This window comes from Tursiops truncatus, chromosome 5 (assembly GCF_011762595.2).
Source record: "Tursiops truncatus isolate mTurTru1 chromosome 5, mTurTru1.mat.Y, whole genome shotgun sequence".
Taxonomy (NCBI): Eukaryota; Metazoa; Chordata; class Mammalia; order Artiodactyla; family Delphinidae; genus Tursiops; species Tursiops truncatus.
The window spans coordinates 74,233,636-74,246,856 of record NC_047038.1 but is presented as its reverse complement, the minus strand read 5'-3'; the positions used below and the strand labels follow the sequence as shown (position 1 = coordinate 74,246,856).

General features: G+C 41.7%; 1 protein-coding gene across 7 annotated transcripts in view; it reads left to right on the top strand.

Annotated features, from left to right (window-relative positions):
* Positions 1-13,221, top strand: part of KDR (kinase insert domain receptor) — a 44,508-nt gene that overhangs the window by 175 nt on the left and 31,112 nt on the right. For all 7 annotated transcript variants that reach the window (XM_019928157.3, XM_073805270.1, XM_073805272.1 and 4 more), the window contains exons 1-8: positions 1-182; positions 4,410-4,503; positions 6,461-6,657; positions 9,576-9,706; positions 9,991-10,159; positions 10,737-10,876; positions 11,485-11,662; positions 13,048-13,162. The exon at positions 1-182 is cut by the window's left edge. In XM_019928157.3, the coding sequence (XP_019783716.1) occupies positions 116-182; positions 4,410-4,503; positions 6,461-6,657; positions 9,576-9,706; positions 9,991-10,159; positions 10,737-10,876; positions 11,485-11,662; positions 13,048-13,162 (1,091 nt within the window). In that variant the 5' untranslated portion in view covers positions 1-115. The remainder of the gene's footprint in view (positions 183-4,409; positions 4,504-6,460; positions 6,658-9,575; positions 9,707-9,990; positions 10,160-10,736; positions 10,877-11,484; positions 11,663-13,047; positions 13,163-13,221) is intronic.

Sequence of the window (13,221 nt, the reverse complement as noted above, 5' to 3'; positions counted from 1 at the left end):
TCGGAGCCCTGCGCGGCGGCGCGCATTCCACCTCCGCGCCTTGTTCGCGGAGCAGGACCAGGGAGAGAGAACCGCCGGTCGAGTTCTGGGCACTGCGCCCGGCGCGAGGTGCGGGATGGAGAGCAAGGCGCTGCTGGCCTTTGCTCTGTGGCTCTGCGTGGAGACCCGGGCTGCCTCTGTGGGTAAGGAGCCCACTCCCTAGAAGGAAAGCGGAGAAGGTCGGGTACGGGCGGAGAGATAGGGATGCGGAGAAGACCTGGAGGCCGGACCTAACTGGGAGTCATAGAGCTGGAGAGGTGAAAGTGACTTCACACTGTGTTTTTTCATTTATCAAAGAGGAAACTGAAGCTCAGTGACTGGCCTAAGATTACGCAGCGAGTTGGTGGTCTCCTGAGCCCAGTTCCATTTCCGCGACTCTGGCCTCCGACAGGGCCTGGGCTGGAGCGTGTCCTGCAGAGCCGATACACCCGTGCTCTTAGGAGGCGGGAGTGGGAAAGCGCCTGTGGCTGGCAGGCAGGAGGTGCCCCCGCAGGCGGGAACACGCGGTGAAACGTTGTCCGGCTGCGCGCACCATCCTAGCCAGGACGCGGGGAAGCAAACCCTTAGGGGGCCGCGAGCCGGCTCGGCAGACGGCAGCGTGCGCGTAGCTCTGCCTCTGTAGGAGTCGAACCGGGAACCCGGTCTACTGTTCCCTTTTGGTTCGAACTCACGTACACACCCAGTGTATAAGGTGGGGTCTAGGGGAGAGGGAAACTTTTTCTTCTTCCTGGTGCAGGACGCCGCTCTCCTCGCAGAGAGAAAGGGGAATTGGGCTTGGACCTGGGGCTGTGACAGCTTCCCGAAGTGTCTCCAAGTAATAGTCACCTTCTCATGTAAAACAGTTTAACATCTTTCAAAGCGCTTTGGTCTTTCGGGTAAGCACAGGTCAGAAGTTCACGTTCTGAAAACTTGCTCTGAAGGTTTTGGTACCTAGGTTGGGCGCCACTCGCCACTCTCCTTGTCGTCTAAAATTTCACTCTCCTTCAAGATTAGGAACACGCATGCCCTTGGTGCAATAAATTCTCTCTCTCCCCCAGCCCTATTTCCTTCTCTGTTTATCTCTCTCTTTCTCACTCTCTCTAATCTCTTTCCTGTAGCCAGTTTGTTGATTTACAGATTTCCACTCTTTGGAGGGTGAGAAAGGGGAGAGGGTGGAAAAGGAAGAAAAGGTAAAATGATTCAGGTGAAAATTCCTTATAAATTAAAGAATCACATGTCTTTTTTTTTTTTTAAAGACACCCACACACATATATGGTAACAAGATCATCTGTCTATAGTTACTGAATTTTCTGAATGACGACTTGGTTCATCCAGGCCAGATCCACCAGGAACACTCATTTGTCCCTGACAAGACCTCTCTCTTCCCCTTTATGGTGAGAGAATGAAGCTCTGGAACTTGTGGTTTGTTCTGTATCCCACAAAGAAGTGAGTTGCTTTTAAGCCTGGGGTGTTTCATAGCACAGCAGTAGTAACCGTAATCGGGCTGCCCTGAATATAATGATGAGGTTGCCCTTTTGGAGTGTGTGACTTGCTTAATTGGATTGGGCTATAATTGATGCCATCAAATTCTAGAGACAGAGGCACTGTTGTTTTTCCTTCCTGTCTTTGAGCTGGAAGGGTAATAGTGCACAAATGAATTAATTTTGGCTATGGAATTTGAACATAGAAGAGCTTTTTATTGAGTAGCAGCGTATGTACTTCTTAGAGTTATTTCTTTAGAACTTTCTGAAGAGCAGAACTCAAACTTGTCAGTGAAAATGAATGAAGCTTATTGGAGCAAAAAGAAATTGAGTGTTGGTCTACATATATGAATTTGAAGTTATCATTATTGATAGCCTTGTTGAATAGTTTTTTGTTGGAGACATGTCTCTAGAATAGTATGGTGTTGTTTTGGCTCCCTATGAATGGAGAACCTTTTTTTTTTAACATTGGAAAGTGTGTCTAGAGTGTGAGATAATCTGTGGCAGTGATTTACAGGAGAGGTTCAAGAATCTTTTATTTTTGTGGTGGGGTGAGCTTGGCTTAATTAGAGCTTAGTCTTTACTACCATTTTTTTCTCACATGAATGTGCCCAAATAATGGGTTCTTTCTCATTTGGGTCATCATAGGAATTGTATTAAGTTACTGTTTTTGACATGTTTCTCAACCTGGTGTTTCCCAGTCAAGTTTGATACCTGTGCTCATCCAAATGAATTATTTTCATTTTCCTTCTGTGACACAGAATGGGGCTCCATTATTGGAAGACTTTTCTTTTGCTTTTAAACACTTTGCTTTATTGTTTGCCTACTTTGGGAGCAGTTATTTCCTTCATATTGAAAAGTGCTCTGCTGATTAACTGAGCATGACCACCCAGACCAATAGCCATCCAACAGTGGCCCGTAGACCATGTATGACCGCGTCACCTACAAATGCAGATTTGTAGGCCTAGGCATATTCTGACACGTGCTAAAGTTTAAGAACCACTGCCCCAAACCCATGGCCGTTCCAACGCCAATTAGTTCCTGAGATTTATTGATATAAAGTAATTTCCAGTTAAAAAAAATTTTTTTAATATTGATTAACAAATCTACAGCAGCCTATTTTACACATCTGAGTGAGCGTATGAGAACACGAGTCATCAGCTGTTCATTCTGCCTGCAGCTGTTCACGTTGGGGTCCACAGATTCAATGCTGTGCATATTTACACTGGATATTTGCTCATACTCTGTTTATTCATACTCTTTCATATTTGCTAATACTCTTTTATTTGCCCAACAATGTCAATCCCAGTTTAGGCCTAGAGAGTCATTTGTTCTTAGTGGATGTGAGTCAAGGATCGTAAGAAGCTGGGGTGCTTACCCAGCATCAATCACTTTTTTTTTTTTTTTTTTAATTATTTTTTTGCAGTACATGGGCCCCTCACTGTTGCGGCCTCTCCCGTCGCGGAGCACAGGCTCCGGACGCGCAGGCTCAGCGGCCATGGCTCACGGGCCCAGCCGCTCCACGGCATGTGGGATCTTCCCGGACCGGGGCACGAACCCGCGGCCCCCGCATCGGCAGGCGGACTCCCAACCACTGCGCCACCAGGGAAGCCCATCAATCACTTTTTAAGGTTGTGTTTTGAAGATCTAGATATGAGTTAAGACCCTGACATGGTGGACAGTTTTTCTTTCTCTGATGCTTTATCAACATAGTAGTTCTTTGCATTTAGTTGGCAGAGAACTCAGTCTTCTTGCTGTAGAGTGACCCATGGCAAGGAATCTGTCCCGTGGTATATTTAGGTAGACACTTTTCCTGTGTTCCAAGCTTGGTGTCAGGACAAGCTCAGCACTTTGATCAGTAAGTTGAGATTCCCCAGTTGTAATTCATTAGCATTACCCTTTTTTTAACTTATTCTTTCTTTAACTTTATTATTTATTTACGACTGCGCTGGGTCTTCGTAGCTGTGTGCAAGCTTTCTCTAGTTGCGGCGAGCAGGGACTACTCTTCATTGTGGTGCACAGGCTTCTCACTGCCATGGCTTCTCTTGTTGCAGAGCATGGGCTCTAGGTGCACGGGCTTCAGTAGCTGAAGCATGTGGGCTCAGTAGTGGTGGCTCGCGGGCTCTAGAGCGGGGGCTAAGTAGTTGTGGTGCACGGGCTTAGTTGCTCCGCGGCATGTGGGATCTTCCCAGAGCAGGGATCAAACTCATGTCCCCTGCACTAGCAGGCAGATTCTTAACCACTGAACTACCAGGGAAGTCCTGCATTACCCTTTTTAAGTTCTGTTTTCTGAAGGAAAGTATATGCATGTTATATGACATGGGAACATGTTTCTTTCCTCAGTTCCTCTCATCTAGTTTTAATGTACAGTCTTTCAACCTTGGCAGTTCAGTTACCAGAGGAAGTGCACTAGAAAATTGATAAAGGAAAATGAGACAATGTCATGGACATTCCCACCCCCCTCAAAGTACATGGATGAACTATATAGAAATCTCTCTAAGTAGTATTCATTAATCAGCAATTTCGTCAAATGTGTGCATCCTATGTTTTATAAGAAATGTCAGTGGGTCCTTTCCCAGGGGAGTGAGATCATCAGATGAAGGTTCATTTGGTTTCAATGTCCCATATCCTTTTGTAAGACCTTGAAGTTGGCAATGCAGGAAAACAGGAACTCCACCCTCGCTCAATGAATTGCAGAACTGTTGTGTTGGTTTATGACCATCTGCCCATTCTTCCTGTTATGACACAGCTTGTGAACTTTTACTGGGAATGGTGAAAAGTAAATTCACAAGTTTTACACAATGAATTGCTGAAGAGGTGTTTTAAAGTATAGGGTGTGCATTGTTTATGGAAGGTGTTTCCTATTGGGTCTGAGTAGCAATTATATTCATTTATTTAATTTGTTTCTAGGTTTGTCTAGCGTTTCTCTTGATCCACCCAGGCTCAGCATAAAAAAAGACATACTTACAATTATGGCTAACACAACGCTTCAAATTACTTGCAGGTAAGGATACATTTTAGATTCAGATTTCCTGTGTCAAATATCATTGTTTATTAAAGAAAAAATAATTTCCATACATCAGAATTATAATAGAGTCTTCATAATTGTGTATAAGTAGTGAGGTTTCTAAGAGCTAATGTAATAATGAAAACATGAGGAAGGTCTTCTCTGGAAAATTCTGTACAATTTTGCTGGCATTTTTTTCCTACTACCCTCTGCCAACACACACATACACACACACACACACACACACACACACACACACACACACACACACACCCTAATAACCAGTATAGCACCTAGCATATATTATGTAAGACACATTCAATAAATATTGAATGAATAAATGAATCTTTAGAGTTAAAGAAGTTTGGGGACGTATTTGTTATACTCAGAATGGCTCTTAGACATCTGTTTAGCACTTTTCAAGAACTTTATTTTATGGAAAAATTCTGACTGTAGTTGCAATTTTATATTCAGTCATTAATATTGCTGAGTGCATGTCAAGCTCTGGCCTGAGGTCCTGGCATGTCTCTTTCACCAGCTAGCAAGAAGTCATGCTCTTGATTTTTGCTAGCTGGGGAAATAGGCCTCTTTGACAAGATGAGGAGGCGTCTAAATTTTGCTTTCCAGCCCCTACCTCAGGGAGAAAAGTAGAAGACTTTAGGGTTTAATGTAGTGATTATGTATGACAGAGCCAGAGGCTTCTTGGGACCGGTGTGGTTTTGGCAGAGGAGGTGGGTAGAGGTGATCTTGCCCCCTGAGAACAGTGCTGATGGTCCACAAAGAACCTTGGGGAGCTTGTTGCCATTGTTTTTGCTTGATGAATGCCAAGTGTTCAGCACAGTGACACAGATCTGTTTTAGCTTGCCGAGTGTAAAGGATACCCTAGTTGCCTTATCAAGGGTAGGGGACCAATACCCAACCCTTGGGAAAAAACATAGTAACAGGTGCTGTTTGCCTAGCTTTGCTACTTCAAGATGCATTTCTCAGCAGATTTTCCTCTTACCCACCCTTAACAACAAAGGTTATTTAAAATTCCCCAAGGTTCTATATATACACCTCTTATGTCCCCAGAAAAACAATGGAGTGTGTTAAAAGTAACTTCATTAATGTAACTGCAACTTCGTGGAAATTTCAAGTTCTTTAAAGAAGGGTCAGTGATGTTACATTCTTCTTGATGTTGACTGTCTTCCTTGGGGCTTTGTAGAGAAATGCTGCAATGAAAGTAATCTGTGCTTTAATGCCATCCTTCCAAGGTCCTACGAGGCCCTTAGACAGTTGCATCTCCTTCCTTCCTAACCTCACCTCTTACTCTCCCGACTGCCCACTCTTCTCTAGCTACGCTGGCTTCCTTGCCATTCCCCGAATACTCCAGATAGGCACCCACCCCAGGGCCTTGACATTGGCTGTTCCCTCTGCCTGAAACTCTGTTCCTCCTGATATCTATACGGCCCACTTCACCAAGCCCCCTCCCTCTAGAACTCTTCACTTGTTTCTTTGCCTCTTCTAGACTTTCTTCATAGTATTTATCACCACCTTTTATACAACATATTTTACTTACTTTTTAAAAGTTTCAGCTTTATTGAAGTTTACGTACTTTTTTACTGCCTGTCTCCTCCAACTAGACTCAAGTTCCATGAAGACAATGATTTTTATCTGATTTGTTCACTGCTGTATTCCCAGTCTTCAACAACGTTTGACACATAGCACATGCTTAATAAATATTTGTTGGTTGAATAAAATAAGTAATAGAAAACTCGGGAATCCTTATAAGTGATTTCTGAAGCTGAGACTCTGGCTTTTTGTCATTTGTCCATATAATCTGTCATTGTTGGTAGAAGGCTATGAATCTGTCTGTTGAGGAGTTTGTATAAGTTTGAGAACTAAACCTTCTATTTTCTTAGAAACAGCCTCGTAGGCATTTCACTTAAATACTTGCTTGGAATGAATTTTTCAGGGGTCAGAGGGACTTGGACTGGCTTTGGCCCAACAATCAGAGCGGCTCTGAGAAAAGAGTGGAGGTGACGGATTGCAGTGACAGTGCCTTATGTAAGATGCTCACCATTCCAAAAGTGATCGGAAATGATACTGGAGCCTACAAGTGCTTCTACCGGGACACTGACATGGCCTCCGTCGTCTATGTGTATGTTCAAGGTAAGTGGTTAAATGGAATTCACTTCCCAAGTTAATTTACCAGTTACAAAACACAATCGGTGCAAAGAAGAATCCGGACAACAAAGGCTCGCTCTAAAGGCTCTCTGCCAACAGGAATCTACAAAATTCTTCTCTCCCAAGGCCTCCTCTGAGTACAAGACTCAGTGATTTGTTCTGCAGTTTGGGCCTTGCTACATCTCTATTGCCCAATTAGTTTGGTTCTGATCTTTGTTTCTAAGGGAAATCTGTGTTCACAGTTGGCAATGGAGATTTATAAGAAGTCTTCTGATATTTGAGAAAAAAAACCCTGAAATCCTCGAAAAGGAAGATTCAGGGGAGAATTATGGAGAGGTTTCTGTGGAGAGATAGGTTATCTACAGCAGATTCGGAGATTTCCCCAAGAATGCACAGGGAGTCAGCCAAGGGCTCTGGAGCATTTTTTGTTCATAGGAACTTTTCTTTTCCCACTTACACTTTATAAAAAACAATTTCCATACACTTGTGCAAATAAAGTCACTGCCTCAAAAGGCCTTTGGAGGACAGTGTTTCCTTTGCTTGTGTGGTCTGAGATCTTGGATGACACGCTCCATCTTTCTATAGTTTGCAATTTGGGATTTACACTGTGGAGGCCAACTTAACATCCATGTAGGGTAAACTCCATGTCACATGTATTTAGCATTTATAATCTGAATTATTCGTTCCTTCGTGTTTCAAAAATCTTATGCTAACTTAAGAAAACCTGACTTAACTAATGAGATATGAATCATATAACTTGGGTGGGTATAAGTCTATAGTATAGTATTTTGCTTAGATATACTAAATATTTTTCTTTTCAGTAAAGATGAGCTTTTTAGACATTTTATTTATACATTTACATACCTCTGTACATCCTAGAGAATTTGAAGCAGGTGAAGATGGCTTAGACTTTTTTCCAGAAGCATCTTTTACAGAACAGGAATTTCATCAGCTTTGGGAGACACACTTGCACATCTCCATTTGCGTTTCAATAGTGCAGTATGGTCAGTGCAAGGGAAGAATGGGGACCACATCAGAATAATGTATGTCACTCCTGGATTGCACAATATTTGAGAATTACTTTTGCCCAGGGTAAGCACAGTCCAAGGTAGAATTTTGTGCTCTCCTCCCCTCTGCAGAAGTTGAAAGAGACAAGGCCCAGATCTTCGAGAATTTCTGGCTCCTTTTGATCTGGCAGTCTTGGGAGATCAGGCTTTCTCAGAAGATTGCAAGGATTTCCTGCTTTCAGGCTGTCTGGAAATACTACAAGATGAACCTCTCCCATAATATCTCGTTATTTCCTTCTCCCCAAGTCAGGAAACCTGGAGACATGTGAAAATTCATTTCATGAGTTACAGTAAATATTTTATTTTGAGAGGATGGGTGGTTGTTTGGGTTTCTTTTGTTTATTTCCTCTTTTTGGGATACTGAAATAGAATTGATTTACTGAATAGCTTTAGTCTTACGTCAAGGGGTTAATTTAGCTTCCAAAGACTTGCTCTGTAAGCAAGCTATGTAATATTTCATAGCATGCAGATGAAAGGTAGGTAATATGAAGAAGTAGCAATCCCCAGCACTGTTTATTTGTACACTGCCTGTCTCTGAGTATACCATCAAATTCTGCTTCCTGTCTAAGCCTGGCGTTCTAGGAGGTGAGTTGTCCGAGATTTTGGTCATGAAGTTTAACAGTGGAAAAGAAAACATTGAAGTATTCCCTATGGATGGTCCTGTAATATCCCCTTTGGTTCCCACCTTACTTCCTTAGTCTTCTGACCCCATTCCCTCCAGCAATGGATGGAGCCGGGAAGTGGGTCTTGGTCTCGTAAGATAATGACTATGGCATGTGGTGGCTGGATTGGCTGCCTTTCTGTGCTGTCCAGCTGGGAGGGAAATCAAACTTCTGCTGTTGCAGGGAATTAGCTGCTTTTCTCCCCTTTGGTTTAATTAACTCTTTCTTTCCTTGAACCAACCATCCTGAAGAGCTCTGAAAATGCTTGGTCAGGTGTGTTGGGGAGAGTGGCATGAACCATTATCTCTCTGAGATTTCAGGCATGGCTTCACACCCATCAACTCTATCTCCGGGAGAAGGAGTCGTTTCCCAGCAGCGTGTTAACATCATACGAACAGTGTTTGAACGGCCTTAAAATCTCTTTTGTTTTTTTCTCAGTCTTTGCCATGGTGGCTTTTCAGGCTTTTGTCATTGAAGATATTAATGATTGCTGAATCTTAAACTAAATGCAATTAAACAGGAAACATAAACAATTTAACTATTCAGCATTATTATATAAAGAATCTTATATCTAGTCTTCACAATCTTAAAATACTCACGTGAAACTTTGTCTTGAATTATTGAATTAAAAATCGTTAGTCATTTCTTTACTTTAAAGAATCTTTGGGAGCCATTAACCTATTTTCATGACAGTTACACTATTTGCCTTAAGAGAGAGAACATGAAGTTTTTAACATCAAAAAACTCAGTAGGTAAACTATACAGGTTTAACTTTAAATTTACTTTAAAACTTATGTACATGAAAGATGTATAGTGCATATGAAAATGTATATGAAAATGAAGACGTGTGCTCCCTCACTTTGAAAAAACTGTAATGATCAATCTGCTTAAATGTGGAACCTATAAAGTACACTCTACTTGTTGATCATCAGTGCAAAAGGAGCCAGTCTCATTCCGGGAGTTTTCTTCCAGATTTTTCACACATACACACCCCCCCTCCTGTAGCATAACCTTGGAGCCAGATATTTACCAGCAGACCTACCTCTGGATTCCTTTGCCTAGTGTGAAATGTCTTTCCCAATAGTTTACTTCTCTGGTTAGAGTTTATGAACCTGAAAGATGACCCACTTTTCTAGTAAATGCCATTAACTCATGGAACTACATTTTCTTCTAGATTACAGATCTCCGTTTATTGCTTCTGTCAGCGACCAACATGGAGTTGTATACATCACTGAGAACAAAAACAAAACTGTGGTGATTCCGTGTCTGGGGACCATTTCAAACCTCAATGTGTCACTTTGTGCAGTAAGTTACATCTTCTTTCTTCATCTCTTACCCTTTCATAATATTAAGCTAGTATTAAGATGGGTAGCCTGTTTATAACATCATATATATTATAAATGTATATATTACATGCATTATATAACATTAAGTCAACAATGAGTTTTAAAGGAAACTTTAGGAAGGGTCAAAATGACAAGAAATAAAACCAATTTGTATTCTTAAAATAAGATGAATTCTTTAGTGTTCATGGTTTTTACTTTTGGATAGCACTTGATTAAATATTTGATATTTCTTTTTCTACCCAGAGGTATCCAGAAAAGAGGTTTGTTCCTGATGGTAACAGAATTTCCTGGGACAGCAAGAAAGGCTTCACTATTCCCAGCTACATGATCAGCTATGCTGGCATGGTCTTCTGTGAAGCAAAAATTAATGATGAAAGTTACCAGTCTATTATGTACATAGTTGTGGTTGTAGGTAAGAGGACAATTCCTTTTTGTATCATTAATGTCAGACAATAAAGATTAGCTTCTTATATTAAGATTCTGGAGGACAAGAGATATTGAGAAATATATTATTTCAAGATTTGTTGTTAAGCAATTCACTACATCCGCTCTTCTCTACCCAGTAAACCTATGTGCAACTGAGGTTTTTCTCCTTCCTTACCAAGACCAAGAATGAATAAGAGTTCTGTTATGGGAGCGTATTGTTTGGAAAATTCAATGTTCAGAGCATTGCTTGGCATCAAGTCTTTTAATTATACCTATTTTATGGAAAGTTTGGTAGCCTTCTAAAACCGGCCGCATTGACTGTTGACCTCTCAGATTTTACTGCTTTTCTGTCCAATGGGCTACAACATCTTTGAGATCCATTTAGGGCTGCTTTGTGGATCTCTGTAGACCATTTTCCTGGGAGTTCACCAAGGTTTGGGGAGACCCTCAGGGAAAAATGATGTGACACATTTTGAAGTTGCATCATGTCTGAAAAAATGTGTGCCAAGTTATAGATTTTGGTTTCCCTCTCACTTTCTGTTTTTCCAATGTACTTGCTCCAGGGTACAAGATTTATGATGTGGTTCTGAGCCCCCCTCACGGAGTTGAGCTGTCTGTTGGAGAGAAGCTTGTCTTAAATTGTACAGCAAGAACTGAACTAAATGTGGGGATTGACTTCAACTGGGAATACCCTTCTTTGAAGGTAACACTAACAATTCAAAGCCAGACCTCCAAATACTTTGATAATAAGCTCCAACGAAGTTTGCTTCAGAGAAATAGGGACCTCTTTGGCCAGATAAAATGTAAGGGCCTTAACTTACACTAACATACACACACACACATTTTAAGAGAACTGTAGGACATACAGCACTCATGGGAAAAAAAGATGCAAAACCAAGAACTCTGTCCAGGCTGTGAAGATTAGTTTTCTTTAGGGGATTATGTCTTTCTAGGTTGCATTATTTCTCTGTTCTCCAAAGTCCTTGATCTATTTTCCTTTTAAGGGAATTTCTTTTCAAGAGGTGGCATGAGACACACTTCTCCTTAAACAGTGGTCATATTTCCTAGGGTTTCTGCAGTTTACATTGATCTCATTCCCATTATGTGAGGTTTGAAAATGCCTGATTCAGTTGATTCTATTTATTTCTCCTGAAACCAAATGTATTTGTCATCAGCATGATGATAAAAGTTCAGAAGTGTCTATTATTAGCATTAAATAGTGTTCACCAAAGGCCAAGACTTTTATGGGTATCTAGAAGCTACCAGGGAATGTTATTCTGGACTTTGGAAGTTCACTAAACTCTTTTTCAGCATCAGCATAAGAAACTTGTAAACCGGGACCTAAAAACCCAGTCTGGGAGTGAGATGAAGAAGTTTTTGAGCACCTTGACTATAGATGGTGTAACCCGGAGTGACCAAGGGTGGTACACCTGTGCGGCTTCCAGTGGGCTCATGACCAAGAGGAACAGCACATTCATCAGGGTCCATGGTAAGCTAAGATTTCCTTTGGAATTATGCTCTGCCTTGAAAAGTGAGATGATTTAAATAAATGTAGGTCAGCTAGTGATTCCTATTTTGCTCGTTCAGAAGATGTTTTTGAGCTCTTGCTAGGAAGGCCACTTGACCTTGAGGTCAAGAGCGTAGCTTGGGTTCAAATCCCAACTTTAAAGATGAGATGAGCTGATGTAGTAAGGGCTCACTACATATTATTTGTTGTTGCTATTACTATTATCACTATAATAAGCAGAGGGTTATTATCTAAGATCATTTTTAAATTTTCATTTGATCGCAAGGCTGAGAGGCTTCCCTGAGTAAGCATGGGCCTTGCAATTGGGGAAACCTGTATTTAGTTACTTTCTGTGGGGCTTTGAGAAAATAACTTAACTTCCCATTTATTCTCTTTCATTCACATAAATGTCTCAGTTTAGATGATAATTTGTATGGCATCCAACTTATAGGCCTTCATAAGGGTTTGGATTTTATAATATGGGAATGCATAGAAGGGTTTTGAGCAGAGAGAGACATGCTCTGGCTTATGTTTTTATAGGATCACTATGTGGGTTATTTTAATGTGAAATACTTTAGGGAAGTAAGGGCAGAAGTAGAGAGACTAGTTAGAAGGCTAATTGCAGTCATCCAGGTGAGAGATGGTGGGTGGCTTAGACAAGGGTGGTAAGTGGAGGTGGTCAGAAGTGACCTGATTCTGGATGTATTTTTGAAGAGAGAGCCAGTAGGGTTTGCCTATCGATTCCCTGGCTGTGGGATATAAGAGAAAAAGAATGGAAGATGACCTTTGCGTTTTTAGCGTGAGCAACTGAGTGAACGGTAGTTTTCTCAACCGAGATAGGGAAGATAGGAAGAGGAATAGGACACAGGGTTGGGTGGCTTCATTTGGAGATGCCCACTAAATATCCAAGTGGAGACTTTAATATATTAACCTAGAACGCAGGGAAGTCAGGGGCAGGAGATATAGATTTAGGAGGAATGTGTAATTGACAAGAGGAAGGTATTGGTAAAGACAAGAGGTCCGAGGACTGAGTCCTGGGGCACATGGGAGGTATGTATAGGGTGTCATGGGAGCAGAGGAGACGTAGGGAAAACTTCACAGAGAAGCAAATGCTTGAGTTGAGTGAGATTTGAGTGCTCGGTAGACTTGTGGAGCAGACTGTGGGAGAGAGAAAAGCTAACGCAGAGACCACAGGTGAGGGAGAACCTGGAGTGGGACCTGTAGAAGGGTGAGATGGGGACTCTCTGAACAGCAGTGACTCAGACCCCCAAGGTCTTTGACTCTTCACTTGAAATGAAAAACTAAACCAAATGGCCGTTTATAAGAAGTTGCCATTTATGAGTAAAATTATTTTTATTTTCTTCCAGAAAAACCTTTTGTTGCTTTTGGTAGTGGCATGGAATCTTTGGTGGAAGCCACCGTGGGAGACCGTGTCAGAGTCCCTGTGAAGTGCCTTGGTTACCCTCCTCCAGAAATAAAATGGTAACGACTGGAAGTAAATGCAAAGCCTTGTTCCACGTGAAAGCAAATCCTTAGATTGG